Here is an 18198-nt window from a genome sequence, read left to right as displayed (position 1 = left end):
CTAGTAGTTGCAGGCACAAAAAGTAGTTTTTTTGTTATTCATGTTATTCTTACGGCATTATCAGAGGACCTTATCTCCTTGCAGAAATAATAAGTCAAGAAGCATAAATTTCTGAAAAAAACTGCTAATCAAATTTATTGTCACACCCACTTTAAACTAGTTCAGTGAGAAGTTTACAGCTGGTTTCTTTTCCTGGTGGCTTTTTCCAAATTAACTTTAATGGAAGTGCTCGCAATTCGAAATCCATTTTCCAAGTGTTCGTCTGTCGGAACTGATCGATAGGGAGATTTCATGACGTCCATTTTAGAAAAAAAAATGTTCGCACAAATACGTTGAGCCAAAAAAGAGACATTTTTGAAGCAATGGATTTTTTCAAATGTGGAAAGTCATCTTGGTTGAGATGTTTTCGGTAAAAATCGCCAAGATTCATTACTAAATACTTTGCTTTCAATTTCGTTTTCTCTTGAAAATCAATCAGTTCAAGTTGTATATCAGCTGGTGCTTTGTCAATGTCTGTGTCAAATGGCGAAGAGAATATACTAAACAAATATTCATGAGATTTAAAGTCCTTGAAACGAGCCAAAAATTCATACAACAATTTTTCAAATTTAGTTTTCTCCTCAGGATGCATTCCATAGTCTCTCAAAGTTGGAAAGTAGAAAAGATTTTCTGTCTGTACGTGAGCTTTCCAAAGTCGTAATTTCTTCATAAAGCCTTTACTTGACCATGCATTTTTACGTTCCAAATAATTAAACAAAATGGGTTTGCGGTGGCCGGTGGAAGATTTTTAAAATGGTTAACAGAAGGTGCAAATCTATAATAATCCACTCCACAATGAATTGTTCACACATACCAGACTAAACTAAATTATAAACACGTTTCGCGGGCGGCACACAATTCAAAATTGGCACATTTTTGCGGGCCGCACAATTTTTCTTTGCGGGCCGCATTTGGCCCGCGGGCCGCACGTTGCACACCCCTGGCCTAAATCATATCATTACTCCAACTGACCCCAAGAAAACATGTCTCCAGTTTCAGCAATCGCGATTGAAAAGTTTCTTCCGCAATGAACCTTGACCACTTTTTGATCCTTGAGAAACTCCACAAACTGAGGGATTTTCATACTGTCCATGTGTCCAAGTCCCAACTTTCCATGCTCCCCATCACCCCAAGACCAAACCTTGAAGGAATAACTTTGCTCAAGTTCTTGTTAGTCAGCCTTATTAATAAATGTGTTGAAAGGAAGAGCAAAGGATGAATTCTATAACATAAAAAGTAATTAATCATTGACAAGAATTGGATAACTAATTAAACAAAAGGAAGATTCTACTGTAGATACTGCACCAACCAATTTGGTCTTATCTTATCCAATTTTTAGGATTCCATCCTAAACTGATGTTCAAAGTTGACTATTCCAGTGATTGAGCTTTCAGTAGCTAGATGCATCTAATGTGGACGAAATAATGAACAAGCAAATCAAAGCAGTGATTAAGAAAGTAGCAGGCTAGCTTTCAAAATATGAATTGCAACAATAAATAAACACTGAAAATATGAAATTTGAAAACAAAACCACTGCTTCGACTTGACTACCTCGCCTTTATCGGTGACTGCCATTGTGTGAGCATAATGTGATCCACACGTCACTCCGACCACTCGTCGACCCTGCAGTCCGAGCACGAGCGTTGGAACAAGCTGATCGTCATTGTTACCGTGGCCGAGTCGCCCGTTTTTGCCACAACCCCAAGTGTACAATTCTCCTACAGCAAAGCACAAAGTTACGCCACTAAAACCTTTCAACTGAACACTTCCCGGGTTTGAGTGAGGCTGTTCACCAGGGCATGCAGTGCAATAATACGAGACGCTCATTAGATGCAAACCAAACATCACAAAATGCATTTATTCCAACGTTTCGTCAATCAGACACAACTGACTTCTTTAGGGGACTAGGTCAGGTAATGACTACGTGTCTAGCATGGCAAAACACAGGACAATGTTGCTGTAAATCAACTAATTATGCAAAATAAAATCAATTTCGAAACAAAATTATCGCTTAATTTACACAAGAAGAACGTATCGTGTTATTGGACACGTCGGATTTGTTACCAGTTAGTGCCTTACCATAATGACCGATATAAGATTGCCTGGAAATTATAAATCAAATAGAAATTAAATTTCTCGACAAGTCTTTGCGCTCCACTGACGTACGACGCACCTTTGTTTGAAACAGCAGCGTTATAGTCTTCCCCACAAGCAATGTCCTCCGCCACTCTTCCTGCATCTTTACCGAATGACGAAACGCGCTTCATCTCCAATCGAATCTTTCTACGCCCAGATCTCCCAACCTCGCGCCCCTCAACCGAGTAGACGTCACCTGCAATGCAAGGGAAGCACCAGTCATGGCACACATGTAAAGCAAAACCCTACACACATCCTTTGAAATTGGAACGAATAAATCTTATCAAATGTGGTTTAGTGAAGGCTAAACAGTAAACATGGCGATTGGCGAATACCATGCATATTGCATATATATTGCATACTTTTGTACAAGAAGAACCGGTTGTAGAAATACAGACGGTCATTCGTGTACACATCTTCCATGCGGGACAATCTTGATTGTTCGAACATTGTTGAAGTTTACACTTTATTCATATTGTGTATAATTGTACTAAAAAATAAAAGGTTTCTCTCTCTCTGCTAGGAACAAGTCAAAAAGTGGTAAAAAGCCACGCCCATAAAATATTCGCAGTTGCTTAGTGGGTGGAGTTCTTTGGTCAACCGTATGATAAGCAAATCAAGACTATTGGCTGCTGTTTTGCTTTTGGAAATATTATTGCACATCTTAATCTAAAGGTGAATGGGAAGAGGAAACGCGGTCGTCCAAGAAGAACGTGGAAATAACAAGTGAAGGATGAATTTAAAAAAGTCGGACTGAAGGAGGAAGATGCAAGGGACAGGGTGAAATGGAGAAAAGGGATTAAAACAATTGCTGCGCGGAAACAATCGGCCACCCCCAGTCCCCACTAGTGGGGAACAAACCGACGATGGATTATGATGATGAATTGCACAGTTCTCTGTACAGTTTTCATTTCTGAGGTAAACAATTGCCTGGATACTTCCCTGGAGAAGACACCTTTTCTACCGCTGGGCTAGGCTACACAAACTACTGTACATGTGGAATTATTGAGGAAACGAGTTGCGAAATTTTGGGGGCATGTGCCTGCTATGCTGCCCTCTATCGATGATCAGATTGTATACACGATGTTACCTTCAGCAGTTAAAGCGAGGAAGGAAGAGCTGTCAGGATGCATGGCAACTTTACAAAACGATTCATCATCTGTGCAGCTAACGTCGACTTCTAACTGGTCTTTATTCTGGGGAAGGGTGACGCCATGAAGCCGGCCACCATGAGTGAGAACTAAAGCAACCCCCCGGAAGGAAATGATTTGCTTTACCTTCAAGCCATCGCAAGGGAGCAGTTTGGAGTTGCCGGAACCATACACAAATACCTGCAGAAATGTATAAACGAACTTGTTAAACATTACCAATAGCAGTACTAGGCTAAAAAGCATGGAAAAACATACCTGAGTAGATCGGGCGTCGTTTTCGTGATCTTCAACATTAGATCCTTCACTTTGTTTACTTCCAGACTTTGAAATATAAAAAACGTCGTCTGCTAGGGCAGCCAGGCGAGCCATGGTCATGACAGCAGCATCCTGCAGGTCTGTGACACAAGCATTCATTCATTTAACAACATGGATCTGGACATCATCATGAATTATCAGGGCTCTGGAGGGGAAGTCTCTTTCAACAGGTGGACGAAGCAAATAGCTCAGGGGTGAGTTAACTTGTTCAATACAAGAGTCAGTTGCCGAGAACTGTATACAAACAGCCACAAGCCGCAAAATGTGTTGTGGCAGTAAAATGGGTGGACAATGCAAGCTTTACATGAAATAATTTAACAAAATAAAAAGCAACAGAAACAAGATTTGGTTTTTGTTTGATTTTCTAACCTCTGAAAATTTGGACGATGTTAAAGTTGTACGAATTAATTCTCCCATGTGTTGATTTGTTACGATTGCACAATGTTTAGATTTTACAAACTTCATTTCAGAAAATAGAGATTCACAACAATATATCCTGCTGAATACAGAAATATCGCACACTGGTCTTTTACTCTCTGGAACCTTTCTCCAAAACTCAACTGTAGAGTAGAATTAACTGAATTTTTTAGAGCCATGTCTTCTTGCATTTCAATCAGTTCATTTCTAAAGCAGACATGTTTGTTACAAATGGTTGGCGAGCTGGACAGCCATAGCACTGACTACGTTAATGTTGAATAGATTTAAAAGGATATCAAAGCATGGTTTTAGCTCATGAAAATCAAGTTTGGAACTCCTCTGTAATCTTTGTAACTTAATTTAGCGTTCTTCCTATTTGGTCAGACCTTGCCTCTTCAGGCAATCATTTTGTTTTAATTCTGACACTGGAGAAACGATAGAACGTGTTTGATATTATGTCTCTTTAAAAAACTTTGACTTTGTTTTGGAAACTAAAAATCATTTGAGCTGTGTCTGATGTAAACTTTCGAGTTATGAGGCAACACTTGGAATATAACTATGCAGCTAGAAGAGCCACAAAAAAACATGTCGGCAAACGCAGTTTGTCCACCGTTGAAATAGCTTATCCACATACACTGGTCCCCCTATCCCTAGATGTTTTTGACAGCAAGACCATCTCAGAACCTACTCATGGTGAGTCTGTCATGCTAATCTGGATGGATCTAAAGCAAGAGTTTTCAACTTTTTTTTGCAGCTCGACCCTCTCAGAGCAATCAACTTAGCCTTGCAACCCCCAAACATAAAAGAAATAGGTAGCCACTCCAAGCTGTCTTTGAAGAATACATTTCCCAATACCCACCTATGACATGCTTGGTTGGGGTCAAAAATGGGTTGTCAATCTGTTCACTATATTTAACACAAGTACTGTCAGAAAGCAATTACCGTACCTTGCACAATAAATAATGTGAAAATTGAAAGGGAAAAGAATTGCAATGCAGGGATCAGTTATGCTCATACCGATAAGCTTTCCTCCATGCTGCAGCAGCTTCTTGAGGAACGGATCAGTGGGTTTGTCAGCTCCATGAGAAGGTTCCTCCCATGAGCCGTCCACCAGATGCTGCCACTTCAGTTCCACCAATTTATGCAAGTACGAGGTAAGTGGAACAGATACTCTCTGCTTGTTTTTCCTGTGATTCAAGTTGATTATGACATCATATTAAGCAAGCCTGTTACATTAAATAAAAGGTGTGCCAGTGGAAAACAACTGTTTTGAGTGAACAGCATAAACAACTAAGAGCATTTTTATAACGTTCCTTTCGTGTTTTTAGGTAGAAACAAGACATTCTCCAGGGACTACTCAACCTGTTGTGTAACCAGAGATTGCCAGGAGAAATAGTAATGCTGCTATATGCTAGCTTTGACTGGGTGGAAAAGGTGCAGTCCAAACAAGGCACTGATGATGCTAGATCGTGTAGTGTAGATAGTGTAAGTGTACAAGGAGTAAACGCTATTGTGTAGTTAGGGATGGGCAATTCAGAATACCTAATCCAGAAGGATTCGGATCCTAAACTATCCGAATCCAAAACGGCAATAAAACCGGGTAATAAGATTCGGTTTTAAAGATATGCATAAGTCTTGTGCAAGCTGTCAGCTGGAGACAGTGAACTGAAAAAAATGTGGTTTACCCACGCAAACGTTCGAAAACATTGTGCACGCGTTGTGCGCGCACGGCGCATGAAACTCTACGTCACTCGCTCGCATGAGCAATCAAAGAAACTAAGCGTGCAATTTTCTTCACGCTTTGTACACATGCACAATCGTGCAATGCTTTTTTTCAATCCACGTGCGTATGCGACTCTGCGATAGTTTGACCGGTGGGCGTAACAACATTGAGCAGATGCCCCCTGCTAAAGGAGTTGGCTTTGAAACACCTCAGCATACCTGCCACATCAGCATCTTCCGAGCGATTCTTTTCGACCGCGGCTTGACGGAAACTAAGCTGCGTTCCCGTTCAGCGTTGCCAGATGGGGAAATAGAATATCAAATTAAAAAATTCTGGTGAAATTTACAGGTCTTTATTGCCAAGCTTTTTGACATTGGAACCAGATAACTTTTTGGTGAAATCTGGTGAAATTTTCCCTACTCAATTTTTTTCAAGAAAGTTTTTTCAATTTTTTTAAACTTTTTAGCAATAGGCTATAATTCCTGCTCGTATAGAAAACGTTTTGCAAGAGGTTTGCATATGGATGATGGCAGTGTCTTATGTCTTAAAAACTATTTGTATTTAAGCGAAATTGCTTTATTTAGGGTCAGGGCCGTAGCCAGACCGTAGAGCAAGGGGGGGGCAATTTTTTTTAGGGGGGGCCGTAAAATTTTTTTGGGCAAAATCATTATAATTGTAGCTCGAGAATGTTGGGATTTTGCCATGGGGGGCGAATTTTTTTCAGGGGCGGGGGGCGATGCCCCCCTGGCCCCCGGCTGGTTACGGGCCTGTTTAGGGTGTTTTAAATATCTGGTGAAATTTTAGTTACTTTTTGTTGCCAAGCGGCTTCCGTCATCTGGCAACACTGCTCCCATTTGGCTGGAAGTCATTTAGAATGCCTTAATGTGTTGCATTGCAACAAACATTTACTTTGATTGTGTAGCTTTTGTGTCTGAAATTTTTTACTTTTTGTGTTGCTGGAGCCTGGAAGTTAATTGGATTCAGTATTCTGGATTCGATTCTGGATTCGGTTTAGTATTCCGGAATAATTCTGGAATAGTGAATTATTCTGAATTGCCCATCCCTATGTGTAGTAGTAGTCCAGTAATGTCCACTAATGAAAATCATACAACTCACTCAACCAAGTCCAAACAAACTCATTTATCTAGCTTTAGCTCACACAGTTTAAACTTCAAGCAATCACGTTAGTTTATCAATTTATATCATCCTCTTTAGCAAGGTTTTGCACATCATTGGATTGAACTGCTAAAATGCAAAGTACCTGTTGTCAGGAAGGTTCTTTTGGGACTCCCACAAGTTAAGAAGGAACACAACAGCATCTACAAGATGAGATAGCGTGCCTCGTTGTAGTGTCAAGTGTAGAAGCAGGTTTAAAGCAAGGTGTTGATCATGAAGAGGAATCTTGTATTTAGTGGTGGTTGTTGCATCGAAGCCTTCAGAAGATGAATCGCTACAAAATGCACAAGTGATGATCAAATGCAGGTAATTTAAGCACATGGTGAGCAAAACAACATGAAACAAATAACTCACCACTGAACAACAGATCGAAGAAATTTATCGGCTCTTTCAGCAATATCAATCCATGAATGAGACACCACCTTTTCATTAAATAGGCAAGCAAGAGGGAGCTCCTGGAAGGCTTCGAGAGTGTCCTAAGTATGAGATACACAAAATCAGCTAATGCAAGGTATTGGTGGTGCATGAGCATTAAAAATACATTTATAACCAGTGAAGTTATGCAATTATGAAAATTGCAAACGCTGAAGAGTGAAGGCAGCCATAATTTAATGTCATCCAAACGAAAAACTCTGTAATAGACTGCAGAGTTTAAATAATAAAGAATGTAATTAATACTTTAGAGTTGTTTTTTTGTTTAAATTGCTTTGAAAAGTCATATACCTGCAACAGCTCTGTACAGAGGTCAGTATCTTCACCAAGTCTCCATAAACGACGTAAAAAGAAAAATGCAAAGGAGAAGCTAAATTGACTGCCAATGTGGTTAAGACGTTCCCAGGGGTCATTTGATTTGCTTGTTGCAACATCACAAACAGTCATTTGTGTACAAGCTGATGTATCATCACTGTCTCTGGAAAATGTGTAAGCTTTCCTAAGTAAGCTAATGCTGTGATGACTGAATACTGTTTGAAAAAACACAAAATTAATGGCTTACAAATCTTTGAATCAAGATTTGCAGTAGCCAATATATTATAAATACAAGAAGTTTCTCTCGTTCACTAAAAACATAGCAACATTCCAATAACTTCTTCATTTGAACCTTCTTCGCCACTCCAGGGGTCGAGGGGCTCTGCCTTTTACCACCCTTGGGCTTTTACCACCCAATAACTTATCTCATAATACACAAAAAAAATAAGTTTCACTGTATATTACTGTGGTGAAAAAAAAGAATTTACACATTTTGTGTACCGGTACTCCTTACATGATACTGCCTGAATGGTCATTTTCAGCAACCCTTGAATGATCATCTTTATGTTGGTCTGCTCCAGGAAGCGATTGGTAAGATTTGAAGACAAAAGACAACTCTTTGATGATGTTACAGATAGCTGGAGAGGTCAGAGCAGCAGCGAAAGAGAGCTTTGTTTGTTCGCTTTCCAAAATGTATAATTTATTTTGAAGATCCTTTTCACCTGTAAAACAATCAAACTTTCATACACAGCTGACCTAAAATTGAATTGTGGAATTAGTGGGAAAAAATAACCCAAGGCAAAACAGCTCATATGTGGCCTAGATTTATACAATATATGGAGCTGGTATACAAGTCCCCCTCCCCCCCTTGGTAACTCATGACAAAGAAGAATTGACCAAAACATGTGGATTGAAGTAGTGTTGGGCGATATTGAAAAAACAAAACGATACAATATTTGAAAAAATACTCGATATTTCGATACTTTTCGATATTTTTGTACTAATTAAGAAAAGAGTTTCTCAGTTTTCGAAATTAGTGTCGGCAATTATTGCCGAGGTGATTGCCGACGCAGATCCATGAATGGCGCATTAGCGTCGGCAATAAAAATGCCGAGGCCACAAGAGCGCTTGTAAGGTTAGGGTTAGACATTCCTCTCAGTCGTTATGCCACAGCCATAGCTTTGCTCCTTAGTCAACACCCTGATGGAGCTCTGCGAAAGAGGCGTGTGGATGGGTATCAAAGCACGAAAGCGGCAAAACGTGGACGCTTCATTGCGAACGGTGAAGACAGTGTAGATTTACAGCCAAGCAATGAGCCTCTTGATGTGTCCGATTCCAGTGATGACACGACAACTTTATCCTCCGATACAGCATCTGATGATTCCGATTCTGACATCTAGTTCTTCATCAAACAGACTTTGTGTTGCTCGCAGTATCCCAACTGTGCCGAAATTATGTTAGTGCATACCTAAATCGAGGCAATCTTCTCGCAGGGAGCGATTAATTTGTTACCGGTACTTGGTTGAGCAATTAACGTTATTTTATGATAATTCAACGTCACTAGATGTCGAATTAATGTAAAACAAACGTAAATTTCTTATTGGGCATTGTTGTTACGCAATATAACCAGCCGGAAAAATGAAATCGATTTGTGCCGACTCGAACGTTTAATCAACCCAAAATTAACTTACTTTTCCTCCCCGTGAGTTACCGTATTCAACGTGAATTACCGTAACAGCGTGCGTATCGCGTTGCTCGCTTTATCGCTACTTTTGGTATTATTACATCACAACCACGGCCTACTAGAACACGGCCAAATATGTTGCTATTTGAGGAAATTTCTAAGAGTCTGAATTGTAACAATCATAGCTGTGACAAACCTATCATCTTCCCATTTCCAAAAGTAAGTAAAATGAGCAATATTTGCATCTAGATATATTTTTGGCTTGTTTTTCCAGAGATTAGATATGTATGTTAAGCACAACTTATGCAATAATAATGTAAAATATGTAAAATTTTCCAACTACATCCTGGAGGTAGTCTCATCATACAGTCGTTAGGTTTTTTGTATAGCAGGATTTTTTGCCAATAGCCACATTTTACTTGCAAAATTAAACTTGGTGGATAACAAAACGAACTAAAATTTAAATTAGGACATCAGATGAACCGCTTACAACATAGAATCCACAAAAAAATCCTTGATATTTTAAATGGAACATGCAATTTCACCAAAAGCGACACACCAAATGATACTACCTCCAGGTTGCAGTTGGAAAATCTTACATATTTTACATTGTTATTGCATAAGTTGTGCTTAACATACCTACCTAATCTCCGGTTAAACAAGCCAAACATATGTCTAGGTGCAAATAATGTTTATTTTACTTACTTTTGGAAATGGGAAGATGATAGGTTTGTCATAGCTATAATTGTAACAATTCAGACTCTTAGAAATTTCCTCAAATAGCAACATATTTGGCCGTGTTCTAGAAGGCCGTGTCACAACAAATCAAACAGTGCGGTCGTGATAGACTACTCTAGTACTCTAGCATATTTTTCGCTTCTCGTTTTCCATGTTTGGTACACTTTTTTTCGTAATAAACGTTCACAGCAATTGCCGAGGCAATATCAACTTTTGCCGTTTGGCTTCGGCAACGTTTTGGTAGGGGTTTACAGTTACGAGTTATCGAACGATATTGATTTGAAATAAATATCGATATAGAAAAGATATCGTATCGAAAATTCGATATATTGCCCAACACTAGATTGAAGCGTGTGAACAGTAAAGCAAAGGTAAAGTAGTTTCACCCTAGCCTAGATGTTTGGTGGAGTCCTGTCTTTGTCATGAGTTACCAAGGGGGGGGGGGGGGGACTTGTATACCAGCTCCCAATATATTTATATAAATTGACAGTGCCAATCAGTGCTAAACCTAGTCAATTCTCACAAGACAAGCAAACACATTGTCAAATGTTCCTCTAATTCCACATGCACTTTTACAATTCACCCACCACCAACACATAATCTAATCATGTCCAACCGGTACCGGTAACAAAAACATCTTATGCCAGAGTATATATTTAACACAAATTCTACTTTATCCATTGAGCATATCTTTCATTGTGCAGCTATTTGTATTTACCAGTGCTAAATTCCCATTATATACATTTTTTTTATCCAACATGTGCTGTGACGCAAAATTTATCCAAAAATATCATCCTACCTGATTTTACACCCCATGCCCAAATTTGGTGGTTGGAACTTCCTTTCGGTTCAGTGCTAGGAACAGTTCTAAACTCCACATGCTGATTATGAAGTAAATCTTTCCAAACTTTCTCCGCCATCTAGAACTCTACCGGTAGTATTCTATTACTGTCCCTTCTTAACATACTTGTAACATGTATTGTATATACCATACCTCGCCTTCATAGTAAAAGCAAACTCTAAATCTTGGCATCTGCTGTGCCTGTCTCAAAACAAAAGAAACTGTTAGCATAAAGAAGTGCTAAAAGTTAACAACATTACCCGTATTTCCAAAATTATCAAGTTAACAAAAACATTAGACACTGAAATAAAGTTATCTTATCCCACAGTTCCAGCAGACTCCACAGTCCAAAATGACGAATTTTGCTATCGGGGTTTTGTGGCCGTGGTAACTACAGACATAGAGCCTACTACGCAGGTACATGCTACTACGGTACATGATTTACTATTCTGGTGTAGAACGAAACAGCTTAATCCACTTTCAGGATTTTGCTCTATTTCAGTAGACCAAAGGGTGTGAGGACTGGCGACCCTCCCCCGCACAGGCACATTTTGAACCTTTCAAGGTTTTGCCACCTTTTGCCGTTCATTAACGTACCGTACTGGACAGGCTTATATCGACTATTGTAGTTAGTAGTATATTTTTTGTCCTGGACATGTAAATGACGAAAAATAAAATGAATGAATCTGGGGTCACACATCCACTATCCGACAAACAGTGAAGTCAAACACTTGTAATTTGCAACAGTTGCAAGTCAAGTACAAACACCACAGAGTTGCACATTAAAATTTTCAGAAAATCCATATTCATTCTTCTTTCGTACAAAACAAATTGTTTACATTTCAGAACCAGGGCCGGATTTAGCTGATGGGGGGCCCCCGTGCAAAAAAATTTTTTGCACCAACGGCGCGAAACACCGCCTCTACGCCTGCAGTAGCATTAATCCAGCACTGCACAGCATTTTGCAGAAAGGCTGAAAGAAAAAAAATAACACAAAATCACATTTTTTCCACGTAGGGGGGCCCTTCAAAAGTCGGGAGACCCGGGGCACCTGCCCCTCTGCCCCCCCTATATCCGAGCCTGTTCAGAATGCATGGTGGTGCCAAAAAATTTTAGAGGGCGTCCGCTCCGTTAGTCAGTGGTTACGCACCAACTCAAGGTCAAGTCTCATAGTTCGGCTCTCGGGGTGTGCGCTTGAGCAACGCAATTCAGGAATCACGATTGCTCTTCATTCAGCGGCATCCAGTGAATGGAAATTTTCCCTGGCAACAGCACCACGAACAATCGGAAACTTCACTCTGTCATTTGATGACCGGTCCTACATCAGTGGTTTAAAGCCTCTACAGTCTACATGTAGGGGAAGTGCGGGACCGATGGGACACGGGGACCGAAGGGACAGCGCGATATCTTGCCCTCTAGTGAATAGTTTTTGGCAATATTGATTTTGGACACGAAATGTATCTCAGGTTGCGCACGTGAAAGGAGTAGGATCTAGCTCAACTGTGTAAACAATGGCGGCAAAATATTAATTTTAAGACACTAAAATAAATTGTAGCTATAGGATTAAAAAAAATCTGTGGAAAATATCAGAAATAACAATGATTGACAATAAAGTTGTTTTAACTCAGTGATATAGGAAGCAAGGTTTGTGATACTAATGGAGTTTCAGATGTCAACAGCATGGACAGCAGAAAAATATTTTCCAAAATTGCTGATTGCGGGACCGATGAGACAAGGGCATTTTAAATAGGCATTTTAATTTGTCTTTCCAAACAATGAGGATGTTGCCTCAAGTTCTCAAAAAGATAAAGAAAAAATAATCCTTGCCACAACCAGTTGATATGACAACACGCCTAAGCGGCATTCTACGTTTCTCAGAGATTGTTTTGTCTGTATAGACAATCTATACATGGATATTGCAATTGCTTACGAACATTGACAAAGGAACTTGACTTTTCATGTTGATTTTTCACTTTTAATGTAAATAACCAATTTCAGTTCATAAAATCATTTTTTGTACTTCTTTTGTGCAATTTTGGATATGTCCCATCGGTCCCATAACACTGTCCCATCGGTCCCATAGGTATGGGACCCATGGGACAACCAACAACATTGATAAAATGTTGTATAACTCAATAACTAATTATAACATTTCAATAATTTTTACATCATAACTTGTAAGTCTGTGGATCTACAAACTATGAAAAAATGGACGACGTAGTTTTTATGTTGGAGTCGCTATTAACAAATAAAAAAATCTGTCCCATGGGTCCCGCACCTACCCTATGTGTGCACAAACTGTCAGGAATCCGGAATTAATCTCTCAATATAAGAAGCTTTAATTCATAATCGGAGAATAAAGGTCAAATCTAAGGTAGTAGAGTCGGAGGGATTTTGGTGTGTCTGGAGTCGGAGTTGTTAAAAACAACGGCCGACTCCGACTCCAGTTTGATAAAAAACGATAACCAATAAAATTTTTGTTTATAATAAGCTACGGTACACTTTTTCAAAATATTGTTTCTTATTCTCTGTATTGCGCTCCAAATCTTTACCGGTACCAAAAAACAGAAGTGTTGGTTCTTGTTAGTTTTTATGAAAGTCGCCGTTTCAACTTTGATTACAAATTTGATGAAATTTATTTTTTTAAAATGATAAAGCTGACAACCACCTTAAAAAAAGCAGCCTATCCGTAAAAAATGCTGCATGAAAAAATGCGATAGCACCAATGAAGGAAACACTCAATACCGACTCCGAGCAGGCCCGGATTTAGGGGTCAGAGGGTGCAGGTGCCCCGGCCCCCCGAGTTTTGAGGGCCCCCTTACGTGGAAAATTTTGATTTTGTGTTTTTTTTCTTTCTTTCTGCCTTTGAAGTTTCTGCAAAATGCTGTAGCCTAGGCTACAGTGCTGGATTATTGCTACTGTAGACGTAGAGGTGGTTTTCCGCAAAAACTTTTTTTGCACGGGGCCTCCCAATCTAAAAGTGCTCCGGGCCCCCATCAGCTAAATCCGGCCCTCACTCCAAGTGCAATGTGCAGCATTTTCTTCCTAAATTTTATATACCTACATCGGATTTAGTAAGTTTTCTTTCCAGAAATATGCCGTACGAGTTGGACATTGATGAGGAACTCCCAGTAAAACGGTTCAAAGTTAGAAAATATATTTACGAAAATTATTGAAATAATATAATTCCTCATAATTGATACATTTTCAATAAACTTGAAATAAAATAAGAATCCGCAACATGCGCCTCTTAAATTTTATAATGCATAAATTCAGTAGCCTATTAAATTGCCTTTTCAGGGTTGTGCCGCATGAGTTAGGCATTGATGAAGAACTCCCTGCAGGACGGTTCAAAGATAGAATTATATATAGGCCTACCGTAAGAAAATAATAAAAATAATGCGATTTTAGCATGAAAAACTTCTTCAATAAACCTGAAATAAAACTATAATCTGCAACACATGCCGTTAAATTTATATGCATCGGGTAGAGTATTAAATTACCTTTCAAATCAGGCATAGCCTATGCAGCACCGTAGATTATTGATGAGGAACTCCCAGCAGTAGGCTACGGTTCAAACATGGAAGATATATTTTCGAAAATCATTGAAATAATAGACTATCGTACGATAGGCCTACGCAGGCGCGGATCTAGGAGTTTTTTTTTTGGGGGGGAGCAGAAAATTTAAAGATGAATTAAAAAGTAAGAAAAAGATAAAACAGATAGCCTATGAACAATCAGTGGCGTAGCCAGAAATTTAGGGGGTTTTGACGGCCGGCGGGAGAAGCCCGACGGCATGTTCGCCAAAGGCGACACCCAGCGGTGGGGGGTCTGGGGGTTCTCCCCCAGAAAATTTTGAAAAATTACTTTGAATTTGGTGCATTCTGAGAGCATTTTCAACAAAAATATGGGTAGGCTATAAATATTCCTGTAACATGGTGCTGTCCGGTGGCATAGCAAACGGATAAGATCATGTTTTCTTCGGCATTTTTTTCGGTAATAAAGCTAAGTCTCTATGTTTTCTTGTTGCTAATTCCTGGCTGAGATATTTGAATGTTTGATATTGGCAAAACTCGCTCTTTTAATGCAGTTTCGCTTAAACTTAGGCACACTTTGTTTTAGAGACATGGAGACTGAAAACATCATTCCCAATCTCGTGACGTCACACGCGTGCCAAAGGGGGGGTTGTAAGTCCGCTGTGGGACTAATATCAGCTGTTTAGAAGCATATCAAACCATTCAACAATTTTTCACAAAATTTCGGGGGGGCCCGGGCCCCTTAGGCCCCCCCATAGATCCGCGCCTGGGCCTACGGTATGTGAAATAATGGACGAGTGGCTCCTCGTGCCCCATCCTGTGAGTAACATCTGCACCCAAGCCAGTGGCTCCGAGAGGGGGGAAGTCGGGCCAGTTTTCCCTCTAGCAAAACATTGTAAAGGAAAAACGAGTAGTTTTTTGTTTTTGCACTTTTGAGGGGCGCCCATTTTTAGTGGTAGCAACTAAATAATCAACAAATTCTTAAATGAAGTGTGTAGTTCCAAGTATTTCTCAATCATTGTAAGTGTCACTCTCGATGCTTCTCATCAAGAACAAATCATTTTCGTGTTAAGGTAGGCGATGTTGAACAGCTTCAAGACGTAAAATCTGAAGCTAAAATGATTTCTGTATCACTGAACGGTTTCGATTGTAGCCTATTGATAGTTTCAACTTGAAAACTGGTGCTGTTTTAGCTAAGCGGGAACTATTTTTGCTTGACAACTGAACCTTAACTTCAAAATCTGCGTAGGATGTTATATCCAACATAAGTTATCTGGGAAAGTTAAAGTTTATGAATCATCATCATCATCAGTCATCATCTCCGCCTGCAGCTGATTGCGCATCAATATGAGTTATTTGCTTCCAAGAGTGGCGATTTTGAGCCAGCTCACCTTTAAGTGTAGTCCGGGAACATCGTGAATCTGGGGTGGTAAAAGGACAGACACTCGGCCCCAGAGGCTCACACGACGACGACGTACGACTTTTGCATATTAGACAGCTCTTCAATCCACCTCAAACAAAACAATAATCCTCACCAAGTGCTTCTTAAATTCTATATGCATTGGATCAAGTACCGGTATTAAATTTCCTTTCCAGGATGTGCCGCACGGGTTAATTGGGCATTGATGAGGTTCAAAGCCCAGCAGAACGGTTCAAAGATGGAGGATAGATTTACAAAAATCATTGAAATAATACGATTTTTGCATAATTGGTAGCCTACATCTTCAATCATAGGCGTAGCCAGGGGAGGCGAAAAAGGCCATAACTCCCTCCAAATTTTCAGAAGTTGAGCCTTCTGTTGCAAATATAATAAAATTTGCAGAAAATTAGGCCTATAGCCTATCATTTTACAAGACATCTGGCTACACCCACCAGAACTTGTTTTAGAGACACTAATAAATTTTGAAAAAACAAATGAACGAAGTATTTTTAGTCACATTCCGGCAGTGTCGATGTTATGGCAGTGAACACTGCGGCACAAGACAGGTGCACACTGCACAGTAGGCTGCTCTGCTAAAGAGTAGACATACTAGACAAGGGCCAAAGCTGCTATACGAAAAGTGTCAGCCCTCGCCTGCTAGTCGCTTGAGTAGCGCAGCGCGGGATGTCACTTTCTTGCGTAGTGGCACCAAATGGTGGCGTTATGTGAGCGATCAGTCTAGTGTCACCCCAAGATACCTTGGCACTTTTTTCTGTCTGAAAGATGGGTAAGCCAAGTGGTCTTCATTGTGGTCGTAAGTTGAGAAATCGTCGCCGTGAACAAAAATGGCATCACAAAAACTACAAAAAGTCTCACTTGGGGACTGCTTTGAAGGCTAATTCTTTTGGAAGAGCATCTCATGCAAAGGGAAGTGTTTTGGAAAAAAAGTAGTATAGAAATTGAGCAGCCCAAATCCGCCATCCGCAAATGCGTTCCTGTTGAACTGATCAAGAACGGTAAGAAGAACACCGCTTTCATGCCCAACGATGGTTGTTTGAACTAGCCTAGGGTATAGGAAAACGACGAGGTTATTGTTGTTGGATTCGGAGGAAGTGGTCACGCTGTTGGAGATATCCCAGGTGTCCGTTTCAAGATTGACAAAGTGGCAAACGTCTGCTTGCACGCTCTTTTTACAGGAAAGACCGAGATCTCGAAAAAAAATATGCGACTTTGAAAAAAAAAGATACCGAGATACCTTGGCTAGGGGCAGAAGGACAGAGGTTTTCAATTGTTCTGAACATGTAGCTTACTATCAACTTCCCGATTGTGTAGGTGGAAAGTTGCTGCCACAGTTTTGGTTTCGCTGAGTTTCGGTCGCCAGCTGTGGAGATAAGCTGAGAAGGTTTTCATGTCCTGGTTCAAGGTGTCTTCTAGATTATCCCACGACTTTGTGGAGTGGAGAATTGCCAGGTCGTCAGCATATGCATATTTTTCGGAGACCGTAGTTGGCAGGTCGTGGGTGTAGATGTCGAAAAGAAGTGGAGCCAGGACCGATTCATGTGGGATGCCGTTTTTCAGGCGTCTCAGTCTGCTTCGCCGTGAGTTGCCGGTGGTGAAGCTTCGATTCCTGACAAGTTCCATAATCATACGGAGCATATGTAGGTCAGGAAGCAGGCGAAGCAGCTTGCAAGTAAGGCCACCATGCCATTTGGTGTCATAGGCAGTTCAGTGTCAATAAAATTGGTTGGTTTTGAATCTGTATCTTCGGTCTGACGATGTCTTTATCGGTTATTCCAGGTAGTTTCGCATAGGCCTACTTGTAGAGGCTTTTGACGCAGGGCCAGTTACCGAGATTGGCAAAGTAGGCTAAAGTTTTTGCTTGTGGAAATGTTGTTGCCCTGGAAATTGTGCCATCCACTATGCGTCGTTGAATGGAGAACAGTCCTGAAATGCGTTCCTCAAGCGCACACCCCGAGAGCCGGGTGCTGAGTCGGGCGCTTAACCACTGAGCCAATGGGACGGACATTCAGCTATAGCTTACTTATAGACTAAGCGGATATTTTTGTGGAAACGTGGCTAATCTTAATTCCGCTACTGGCTCAGAACAATACAATTTTTTTTTCTTTTATTGTTTGATGTGGAGTGTGATCGACCTTTTTGAAAGAAAAAATTTGCTGGTATTGAACAAGCATCTTGCGTTTTGACAGTTCTGGCTTAAGTATCCCGTTTTTCCTTACCTTCCCCTATACCTCCGTCCTCCATATACTGTTAAAAC

The 18198-nt window shown here is 40.2% G+C and overlaps 1 protein-coding gene across 1 annotated transcript in view; it reads right to left on the bottom strand.

Annotated features, from left to right (window-relative positions):
• LOC145780346 (E3 ubiquitin-protein ligase HERC2-like) overlaps positions 1-11046 on the bottom strand; it is a 56945-nt gene extending 45899 nt beyond the window's left edge. The window contains exons 1-11 of the mRNA XM_082592048.1: positions 10926-11046; positions 8219-8426; positions 7681-7867; positions 7312-7433; positions 7043-7231; positions 5076-5245; positions 3582-3721; positions 3266-3506; positions 2213-2371; positions 1591-1757; positions 1012-1180 (exon numbers count right to left, since the gene is read on the bottom strand). Coding sequence (XP_082448174.1) covers positions 1012-1180; positions 1591-1757; positions 2213-2371; positions 3266-3506; positions 3582-3721; positions 5076-5245; positions 7043-7231; positions 7312-7433; positions 7681-7867; positions 8219-8426; positions 10926-11046 — 1873 coding nt within the window. The remainder of the gene's footprint in view (positions 1-1011; positions 1181-1590; positions 1758-2212; positions 2372-3265; positions 3507-3581; positions 3722-5075; positions 5246-7042; positions 7232-7311; positions 7434-7680; positions 7868-8218; positions 8427-10925) is intronic.
• Between the last annotated feature and the right edge of the window lie 7152 nt (positions 11047-18198).

Source organism: Aplidium turbinatum, chromosome 11 (genome assembly GCF_918807975.1).
Source record: "Aplidium turbinatum chromosome 11, kaAplTurb1.1, whole genome shotgun sequence".
Lineage (NCBI taxonomy): Eukaryota > Metazoa > Chordata > Ascidiacea > Aplousobranchia > Polyclinidae > Aplidium > Aplidium turbinatum.
The sequence above is the reverse complement of the archived record's forward strand: the minus strand, read 5'-3'. Positions and strand labels throughout refer to the sequence as shown.